Source organism: Podarcis muralis, chromosome 6 (assembly GCF_964188315.1).
Source record: "Podarcis muralis chromosome 6, rPodMur119.hap1.1, whole genome shotgun sequence".
In the NCBI taxonomy this organism is placed as follows: domain Eukaryota; kingdom Metazoa; phylum Chordata; class Lepidosauria; order Squamata; family Lacertidae; genus Podarcis; species Podarcis muralis.
The window spans coordinates 61,695,939-61,707,174 of NC_135660.1; the positions used below are offsets into that span (position 1 = coordinate 61,695,939).

The 11,236-nt window shown below is 42.1% G+C and overlaps 1 protein-coding gene across 2 annotated transcripts in view; it reads left to right on the top strand.

The window, feature by feature from the left end:
* The window catches only part of ADGRA1 (adhesion G protein-coupled receptor A1), a 305,286-nt gene extending 294,534 nt beyond the window's left edge, over positions 1 to 10,752 (top strand). For both annotated transcript variants that reach the window (XM_028729853.2, XM_077930406.1), the window contains 2 exons: positions 3,136 to 3,237; positions 6,902 to 10,752. In XM_028729853.2, the coding sequence (XP_028585686.2) occupies positions 3,136 to 3,237; positions 6,902 to 8,123 (1,324 nt within the window). In that variant the 3' untranslated portion in view covers positions 8,124 to 10,752. The remainder of the gene's footprint in view (positions 1 to 3,135; positions 3,238 to 6,901) is intronic.
* Positions 10,753 to 11,236: the final 484 nt, after the last annotated feature.

Below are 11,236 nucleotides of genomic sequence, written 5' to 3' on the forward strand. Positions count from 1 at the left end.
ATCTTAGAACTCCTCGTGTTTATTTTGGATTATAGAGACAGTAGCTAATTGGAAGTGCAATGTGGTATTTGAAAAGGTGTTTGACTGGGTGGTGTTCTCAGACTTTTGCATATGGAGAGGTAGTGTCCATTGCCAGTTCTAATTTCATAACAATCTAAGCTGCAGTAATTTTATTTCTATCCCACTGTCTCTCCTAGGAGCTCAAAATGGCATAGACCATGGGTAGGCAAACTAAGGCCCGGGGGCCGGTTCCGGCCCAATCACCTTCTCAATCCAGCCCACGGACGGTCCAGGAATCAGCGTGTTTTTACATGAGTAGAATGTGTCCTTTTATTTGAAATGCATCTCTGGCTTATTTGTGGGGCATAGGAATTCGTTCATTTTCCCCCTTCAAAATATAGTCCAGCCCCCCACAAGGTCTGAGGGACAGTGGACTGGCCCCCTGCTGAAAAAATTTGCTGACCCCTGGCATAGATCCTCACAACAACCCTTATCTTGTGATCCTTATTCCCCCTCCCAATATTGTATATTTTTTAAATGGAGGAATCTGGATCCCTTAGCATGGGGGGAAGTATCACCTGGCTATCAAACTGATTTCATTATTGTGAACTGGTTTGAGAACTAGTATAGTTGAAAAGTAGCATAGAAATACTGAAAAATACATGGTGTTTTTTTTTAAAAAAAATAGAGAACCACCACTAGGGTCTGGATGTGAGTGAAAGTACTAAAACCCCTTTACAAGCTGAAGCTTATAAAACAGCATTGTGTAACCTGGGTATTTTGGTGTCATGGCATCAAAGACTGTCACAACAGCTTTTTCTGTGGAAAGTGCTTTGGGGAGAATTCTGCTCAGATGTAGAATTCTCATCGGCTGTACTAAGCTGAATTTGGGGGAGTTACATTAGGATGGGTCTTTTTTATAAGAGACATTCCCTAGGAAACTGATTTAGCTTAATGATAGAGCGTGGTAATTATTTGCTGCTTAATTGCAACAATTTAACATACATTCCATGCACTTGGATGAATTTGGTTCGAAGAATTAAGCAAGTGGTATTTAACTAGTTAAGTGTGCGATATCATGTCCTTCACTATTTAATTGCATGCAAGTTGCAAAAGAATATTACTAGGAGGTGGAGCAGAGGGGCGGCAATGCAAAACGAGGAGAACAACATACAGGCAGTAATTCTTGTGCAGTCCATTAATCAGGTTCTTACAATAAGGTTACCAGATTTTTTTCAATGAATCCAGGGACACTTTTCAACTATAATGGATTTTGTATGGGACTGATCTGTAAATCCAGGGACTGTCCCCTGGAAATGGGGACGTCTGGTAACCTTATCTTACAATTCATCCTTGGATTCCATTTATGCTTCCTGCCACAACAGCAGCTTTTCTGAGAATCTGTCATTTACGAGCACAGGCTCAGTGACAAACGTGTCCTTGTAAAATAATAATGGTTTAATGCTATGAGCTAGAGAGCAGTGCCCTGAAAGATGGATACCTATTAATTAGTCCCCTTCCTCTCAAAATTATAACATTGGCATACATTCAGAGACCCGGCCCAGGCTGCTGCTTGGACCTCAGTGGCCCAGCTGATGTCCCAGGTGGCTTGAAATACTGCTCTAATTTCCATCTCACAATGCCATTCCAGGACATGGTGAGAGGAAAAGCAAAATGGTGGCACCAAGCCAGATGGTATGTCGATAGCAGCACTGCTGCCTCTGCCACTGCCACCGCCACCATCATTGCAACCCACTAAACCCACTGGGAGCCATCAGCATAAAGAGTGGGGAGAGGAGTGCCACCGGAGGGCACATTGCTGAGACACCTGTCCAAACTGATCCTGATTTAATTTCATTAAGTATGTTATGGAATTACATGTTTGGACATGGTCCCAGAAAGAGCCTTACCTTAATATAAGCAAGTTTCTGAAAAATATTTGCCATACCTTGATGCCCACAAAGGATTGATTGATTGATTGATTGATTGATTGATTGATTTGGATCATTTTTCCCAGCGCTTCAATCAAAAAGGCTCCCAGAAACCTAAGAGTCCCTGCCCTCAGGTTTACAATCGAAAATACACAACACAAAAGAGGAAGAAAAATAATGGGGAATGGGGAATTGGAAAAGGGCAGCAATTCTCAAAAGTTCTTATCTTGACTAAGTTGGGCTGGAGCCTCATGGAGCCGGTTTCTCCGCAGAACTGATGGGGTGGCTCTGCTTCCTATCTCTCCCATTTGAGGAATGACTCTTTTTAACAACTGGCAGCTGAAGGGTTTCATTGTCGCCATCCTAAGTTCTAGCATGTGTAATGACATAACCAAGCAAGACTGCAACCTAGATCTTGTGCTTTCATTCAGTATTAAACATAATAACAGCTTAACTGGGAAATGGGAGATGTTCCCTAGCCCTGTTCTGTAAATGTCTGGGGTCTCAAGTCAAGTGCTTGGTGATTTTTCTGCACCTAGATTAGGCCGCTGGTAGGAACACTTGGCTCCTTCTCCATAGCTCTGCTGAAGGTCATTAGTTCTCAAGGAAAGAATTCCTGACAACTAGAGGTGTTTGGAAAGATGCTGCCGAGTTAATGGCTATAAAAAAGAAGATTTCTTTGGTTTAATAGACCTTTCAGTTGTGTTTCTTTTCTTCATGCTCTTTCTTCCCTAGAGTTAAATAACTACCTATGTAAATGTCGCAATGCTACCTGAGAAAATGAGATTAGCTCCAACGTTTTAGTTTGGCCACAGCTATTCAGAATAAAATGATTTTGTGTTCTGTATAAAAATGGAAAACCATAGCTATCATTCATACTTTCTTAATATTCTAAAATGTCTTCCATATTTAATATGGGTTTTTTTTTAAATTTACATGTAAGTGATAATTTTGCTTGTTGAACTCCAGTTTTTGAATGACATATCACAAAGATACTCCCAACGTTGTATTATAAAGATGATCACCTTGTTTCCTAAAACACTTTGTATGTTTTAATGTTCTTTTATTTCTAATTTTAATGAGCATTTAAAGTTAATGACCTAAGTTACCTGGGCTTTTCTCACCGTTTCAAGCATGAAAAATCATTTTTGTGAAGAATTCTATTCAACTGAAAATTCACCTGTCAAATATTATCTGTTAACAGGTTTTATCTGATTAGTGGAGGAGTTCCTTTTATTATATGTGGAATTACAGCGGCAATCAACATAAATAATTACGGGATAAAAAACTACGCAGAAGCGCAATTGTAAGTATTTCAGTATGCTTTCAGGCTGTCATATCCCATCATCATTCCTGCTAATAGAGAACTTAGACGGTTGAGTGGTTATACATTTGAAAGTGAAATGGGGCCACCCAAAAATATACTTAGGGGACTGCCTAGATATGCAGAAGTATATTCAATTGTGATGTAAAAGAAAATCTGGGGTGGCTGGCTGAGGGGAAACAGCCTGACAAGTACATGTGGAGTCCCAGAATACTGATTGCTGTTGAGCCTCTATACATGGGGGCGGGGGGGGGGGACTTCTCAAGAAACTATAGAGAGAACATCTGAGCCACTAGATCTTTAGGGGTCAGGCCCTAACTACACATTACATTTTAAAAAAATACTAACCTCAGGGGCAGGCAAGGTGAGGGTATATAGTTGCAAGGAGGTAGGTTTTAATCTTTCCTCAGTGACATTCCTGAGGTAAATTGCCACCTCTCACACTGCCCTTGGCAGTAAGAGAAATGCACTCATTGGCACCTACAAGTAAACATCTCCAGTTCCCTGATGCGGCTGCAAGGCCTGCAGTTAATGTATTGTGGAGTTAGACCAGGCAAAGGCAAACTCGGCCCTCCAGATGTTTTGAGACTACAATTCCCATCAACCCTGACCACTGGTCCTGTTAGCTAGGGATGATGGGAGTTGTAGTCCCAAAACATCTGGAGGGCCGAGTTTGCCTTTGCCTGAGTTAGACCTTCACCTGAGGGGGAAACAAAGACAATGTTGGGGTGGAAGTGGCCTGTTCCAGCCCTGTACAGTTTATAGAGAATATTCTGGAGGAGAAGGTTAAAGTTAGAGGGAGGAAGGTTTGTGATATAAGGTTAAAACAAACACACACACATGTCGTTGTTGTTCAAGGATGTTTCAGGAGGAGGGGAAAGGAAGAGAGCAAGTGTAGTGGTTGAAAATTCAGCCTAGGGATTGGAAGAGCCACGTTCAAATCCTTATTAGTCACAAAGCTCCCCTTGGGTCATCTCTCTGTCACAACTTAGCCTAACCTCCCATGTTTGCCATCTTGCGCTCCTTGGAGATTTATGTAATACTGTAGAACATAAACGAACATTTTACCTTGCCCAGAACAGTCTCCCACTAGTATAGCTATGGGCCTGAAACTGCCCTCTTTCCTCATGGTGTCTGAACAGCATTGTAAGGTTCCTGCTCCAAGCTGGCTGGAGCACTGAGCAGAATCCTTTCTAGAGGAGTCCCCGCTTATACACAATATATTTGTATTTCTAATGAACTGTGATAGATAGCTTAATATTAATTAAGTGCCGCCTGAGCTGACTGGATTAAAGGCCACCTCCTTTGATTAAGGTTTTTTCTTTAAAAGAATGGGGAAATATCGACATGTTACTTTTGTCTGCTGCTCTTCAAGTAGCTGAGAGTAGCCTTGTAGCTTTATCAACAACCAAGGGAGGCTGCGAGGGCCACCCTGCGAGATTCACAGCCCAGGAATGATATGAAACTGGATTTCCTTCAGCTCAACTCAACACTCTAGACCAGTGTTTCCCAACCTTGGGCCTCCAGCTGTTTTTGGACTACAACTCCCATCATCCCTAGCTAGCAAGACCAGTGGTCAGGGATGATGGGAATTGTAGTTCGAAAACAGCTGGAGGCCCAAGGTTGGGAAACACTGCTCTAGACAGTGCATCACACCGGCGCTTTTCTGAATCTGGAAATCGCATACAAAGAGCACAAGCTCCAGGCTGTGTGGCCTGATGTATGCTAAATTGCTTTTTAAACTTTATACCCCTCGTTGTTTTCTTAGCCCCCAAGTATCAATTTTCTTCTTTTATAGAATTGTTTGCACACGGGCTCAACGACCCTTCAAACAGCAGATGGCTTCTCCTGGGCTTCTTGAGAGAAGGAGAGTAAGGAGAATGCCAATTAAAAGTTCATTTGCTAAAAATATACATGATTCAGAGCTCCAAACATGTACAAGGCTCAGTTGCATCGGGGTGCATGTCCCCGGTCAGTGGACCACTGGCTTCTCATCAGCATTTTGTTCAGTGCTAACGATGCTGTGAAGGTCATGTATTTCAGTTCACGCTCAAGCAGCCTTCCCCAACCTGGTGCCCTCGAGATGTTTTTGTACAAAACAGCTGGAGGGCACTAGCTTGGCCACGGCTGTGCTAAAGCATTGGTGTAGAGTGCTCTTGTAATGTCTGACATATAATCATTATACACATTTTTAACATGTAAGGAAATGAAAGCGAACCACACTCTGACTTTATGAAAATGCTTTTAGTAAATTCCTTTTTTTAGAAACAAGACATTAGATGAGTGAAGAGCTCCGGCAGACTCCTCTAACCAGGGCGTTGGGGAGGGCTGCTACTCTGCAAATTCTATCATATTAAAACTTATTTATTTCAGCACGTGTGATTAGACAATCACTTATAATCAACAGGGTATTAAAAGATCTCATTATTTATGTTCATAAATTTGCGAGAGACTTTCCCTTTGGCACTGTTGCAGAGGCTGTACTACTTTAGTTTAATCACTTTAATCACAGGCAATCAATACCAGATATCACAATGTGAGCAGAAAACCATGAAGCAGGTGGGGTGATAAAATTGCTTAGGAGAGAGAGAGAGTGTGTGTGCACTACAGATTAAGCAACAGCACAGTGGGTTGCGTGCCTTATTCATTTTTAATAACGTTACTACAAAAAACGTAGATGCCCCGACATTAGCGTGCTCTTTATGGAACTGATTTTTGAAGTGTCTCCTCTTGAAAATAGCAGCATCCTACCACTGGGGATTGCTCCAATATTCCTTGGCATAAATTGCATAGATCTTGATTTCTCCCCACCCCCCCCTTTTTTTTAAGGGATGCACACATTGATCCTGTGTTGTTGTTTTTTGGATGAAACTGTTGATAAGCATTTGAAAATACCTGGATAGTTTTGTGTGCCCAAGAGCATAGCATAGATTCAAAGGTGTGTTCTTTCCAAGTCCACCAAAGATATTTGGTCAGCCCAACTAGCTGTGCTGCATGATGAAAGAGGGTTACACCAGCATCCTCGGTAATGCTAGAGGAGAGGCCTTGTGGACCTGAAGGAGCTTCTCCACCCTCATCGTTCAGCATTGACACTGAGGACCAGCTCCGAGGGTCTTCTGCAGTTCCCTCACTTCCAGGGTTCAAATCACCCACTCAGCCATGAACTTCATGGCGAATCACTTCTTCTCAGCCTAACCTACCTCACAGGGTTGTTGTGGGGATTGAATGAGGAAGGGGGAAACCATGTACACTGCCTTGGTCTCCTTGGAGAAAAAGGTGGGCTGTTAAGGCAATAAATAGAGGTGCAATACAATAATGCATCCCATCCATTCTAAGGCTATTGTATTATTTTCATGTTGCAGAAAATAAAACCTGGATTCAACTAACCTAGTGTACTACTGAAAGCCAGTGCAAGGGCTCCTGCTAGCTCAATGGAACTTCCTCCACCCACCCAATCTGCTTTGTTAGGGGGGCGGTCAGGAGAACCCCCAGAACAGATGTGGGGAAGGGAATCAAGCGTAAATGCTTGCAATAATGGAACAATCAGAAGAACGCATTCAATACTACTAATGTGATCAAAACTACTAATTTGATTTCTTTTTGTTTAAATCTATTCTCCCCCCCCACCTCCCCCCACCTTTTACAGTTGTTGGATGTCATGGGAGCCAAGTCTCGGTGCGTTTTATGGACCAGTTGCCTTCATTGTCCTGGTGACTTGTGTTTACTTCCTCTGCACGTACGTGCAACTGAGGCGTCACCCGGAGCGCAAATACGAGTTGAAAGAAAGGACGGAAGATCAGCAGAGGCTGGCAAGTCCCGAGGTTGGCCACAGCCACATCACCGATTCTGGATCTGTCTCCCAGCCGACATGCTCAATGATGTCTTCTTCCTTGTTGGAAAATGAGCACTCATTTAAGGCTCAGCTCCGAGCTGCGGCTTTCACTTTGTTCCTGTTTACCGCCACTTGGACCTTTGGTGCACTCGCTGTTTCCCAAGGACATTTCTTGGATATGATATTCAGCTGCCTCTATGGAGCATTTTGTGTTACCTTGGGGCTCTTCATCCTTATCCATCACTGTGCAAAGCGAGATGATGTCTGGCATTGCTGGTGGTCCTGTTGCCCATCTCGGAGAAACACATATTCAGTGCAAGTTAATGTCCGGCCAAAGGTTAACGTCAACGGGGAAAGCCAGGTCCATGTCCCGTGTCTCCAAGAATCGCCTTGCCCTGCTAAATCTGCTGTTTTTAATCACCCAGCTGCTAGCCACTGCAAACTTACAAATCTACAAGCTGTTCAAAACCACGTCAACTGCCTTTCACCCGTCACGCCGTGCTGTGCGAAAATGCACTGTGATCAGCTGCTGGAAGACGACGCTCACATTCATGTACACAGCGAGGGAACTTTCAGGCCCAACATGCACATCCACAGATGCTTGAAAAGCAGAACTAAGCCACGCTACTTCAGCCGGCATCGGTCTGCGGGGGAAAGAGAGTACGCTTACCACATTCCTTCCAGCGTTGACGGCAGCATCCACAGCTCACACACAGACAGTCCGCAAAGCGCGCATGACGGCCAGACGGGCCACAGGCGGGCGTGTTGTGCGAAAAGCGACCCATATCCCACCATCAGTCAGCCGGAAAGCAGCGATGCAAGTACTGTGATCTACAGTTGTGCCGCGGTGCCAGAGAGCGAGACAGCGCACCATGCAGCTCATTTCGAGATGCACCCGCGGACCCAGTCTTTACCATTTAGCACAACCAGCCACAATGGGATTCTAAAGGGGAACCTGCACGAAGCCATGATCTACAGTTCAGACAGTACAGGAAATATCAAAACGGGGCCCTGGAAGAATGAAACTACTGTGTAGTTGGGCAGCCCAGCTCTTCTCCTTTTGCAGCTCAGACCATCTTAGGCTGCAATCCTATACACACCTGGGAAACGAGCGCCGTTGGACTCAATGAGGCTCACTTCTGAGTAGACATGCATAGGATTGCACCGTTAACCTTTGTTTTCCTTCTAACCTGAGTAAGATTCTACATGTTTGCGTAGCGCATCAGTAAATTGTACAGGTTTCTCAACCTATTGTTTTCTTAATAAGAAGAGGCTTTTAAAAAGTAGCAGTGGTTTTGAAATTATTTTTAAAAGAATTATGGGACATAGTTGTGGGGGCTGGGGGGTGTTGGAAAATAAACCTAGGGAGTAGAATACAAGGCAATATCCTTTGTTACCACTCACAGTAATGTTTTCCTTTCCTTTTATTTTATTATATATTTTTAACAATTCTGCATTAGCATCAGCCACTTTGAAATGCATATCAGCCTTTCCTTCGTCATTCTTATGGGGGGGGGGGAATGATTTTGGAAGTTACGATAGTGAAAGAGGAGGCGGAATTTCTAACCAGGTTTAACACAGCTCCTTAGACCTATGAAGACCACCTGTAGCATACGGCCTGTAAAATCATGTAGTGTACAGTCGCTGTTACGTCTCTCTTCTGCTGGAGAGGAATACTAGGTAACGTCCCTTGTTGACATCTATGGTGCTGTGTTGGTTGTTACTTCTTTTTGTTCCTTTTATTTTTATTTTGCATGACACACAGGTCGGGACAATACCATTTGCTGTTTTCTAGTGTTACCATGTGTGAAATGCAGGGGCAGGGGAACCAAAAACCTTATTGTAAAAGGCCGTGGCTATTCATGTTGGTATTACTCTAGAGCATTTTGAATCTATGAAAAACGGGAGGGGAGAGAAACCCACCACTGCACTAGTTTTAAGTGGCACAATCCTTTGTATAAGGTTATATGATAGCTTTGATAAGGGTCCACTCTAATGTCTCTACAGAGCATGCACTATTCATTGTATGTGGCACTGTGCAGTGTAATAGCAGCTGTCTCCATGAGTTTCACTACTTTGTAATTATGCCTTCTGGAACCAACCTGCAAGCTGTTCTACAACTGTCTTTTTTATAAACAGCACCACCAAGTACAGTTTATCATTAACTCTTTGAGGACTACAGTCATGCACTTAACGAATTACTTAGGGCACCATCCAGCCCAAGTTCAGCATTTTGGAGGACCATTGCTTTTAATGGAAAAGGGGAAATCACTCAATGTGCTTATTAAATCTACCCCACTGAAACCAATGGGACATCAAAGTACTGAGTTGTTACTGGATCCTTCCCTTCATCTGACTTGGAGCTGTGTTCAAGGAAATACTTGTACATGCAATACTAATAACAATGTAGTCCAGAGTACTCAAATAAAGGGGAATCTATCCATTTTTAAGACTGCAATTCTTTTCTTTCTTTCTTTCTTTCTTTCTTTCTTTCTTTCTTTCCTTTCTTTTTAAAAAGCCCCTTTCTAGGGAGTGAGCCTCACTGAATGCAGTGGGCCTTACTTCCAAGTAAGCGTGCATAGGATTGCACTAAAAAGAAATATAATTTTAAATATATTTATTTATCAGTTCCACATTTTGGGTGAAATCCTTTCCTTCCTATGCCCTTCCGTCCTCTGCCAAAGCAAATTCGGGGTTGTCTGTATACTTCCATGCAGATCTGACCTTCAATTGCATGACTTTTCATTGAATTATTCTGCTCAGCTGCAGGACATTTTAGGGTCAGTAGCATTCTCTATTCAGGAAGCTTTAGGCAAAGGATTGGTTTTTTTAAAAAAACAACACAAAAACAAAATAGATATCCATGAACATCTGGACACAAGGCTCCAACTGCCAATGAAAAATAGAATTATAATTACCCAATTTTTTTATTTAAAAAATCAAAAGCTTTCAATAGAGTCTGGTTATAAATTGATGACCTAAAATGAATGGCACTATACAGCCACAGAGGGCAGGGCAGAAGGAGCCTTCAGCAAAAGAGAGAGAGAGAGAGAGTCATATTTCCACAAATAAAAAACAAATGCAACAAGCACAATGTTATATGGCCGCCAAAAGAAAATTTATAGACATATCACACACGTTCCAAGTATCCATTACATTAATTTAGGCAGTTCCCTGGGGATGTGCATTACTTTATAGGGGATTATTTTGTCAAGATCTTTGCAGAGTTCAACTCATTATGTGTTCTTATCAGCATGTTATGAATCCCTCCCATTTGTGATATGTAAAAATATATTTCCTTACAGTGTACATAACAGATGATTATTATAATTGTTGGAATGTTATATAAAAATGTGTGTCAAGATGAATGTGTTCTGCAGTGTTTGCAGGTGGGAATTAGTACTCAAAGGGTTAATGCTCAGTATCTGAGTGCAAGGAATTTCCTTTTTTTCCTTTCTGTATTTTTATAAAGTTAAAATATATATTGTAAATTACAGCAGATAATGTATCCATTGTGTGTGTGTTGTTGTCGTCATTGTCGTTGTTGTTGCTGCTGTTGTGTGTATCTTTCGAAGGTAAACAAAGCAGAATGCACTAGGTGGGTGTTGAGTTTTGAACAGTATTCAGCCTTTTTATGATTGCTTCTTTTAGATGATGCAAAAAGGGGGGGAAAATACCCTGAGCTTTATAATGTATATGCTGTATATGCTTGAATTGTCTCAGATCTAAAATACAGTATTTTGCAACGTGTGCATAATATAATTTCTTTTTCGTCATTTCCTTTTTCCATGTATATGTTACTATCATCCCACAACATCAGTGCAACTATATAAGCGTAGATATTATATTAAATGACACATCTCTGTATCTCAGTGATATTTATAATACTCTGTAATAGCTAAGTCATAGAAGGTCTCTAGAATTATGCAAAATAGTCCACACACACACCGAGGTCCAGGTGAAATAGTCACGTTTCAGGAACAAAATCATTAAGGTTCTCCAGCTTGTGCTTCTATTGCCAGTGTTGTTCTGTCCAACAAAACGAGAAACTACATAATTCAATGGGTGCTGCTTTCCACAAACGATCTTCTGTTACAGACCTCTCCTGAAGATTAACATTCAGTATTGATGATACAACTTCCGTATTGT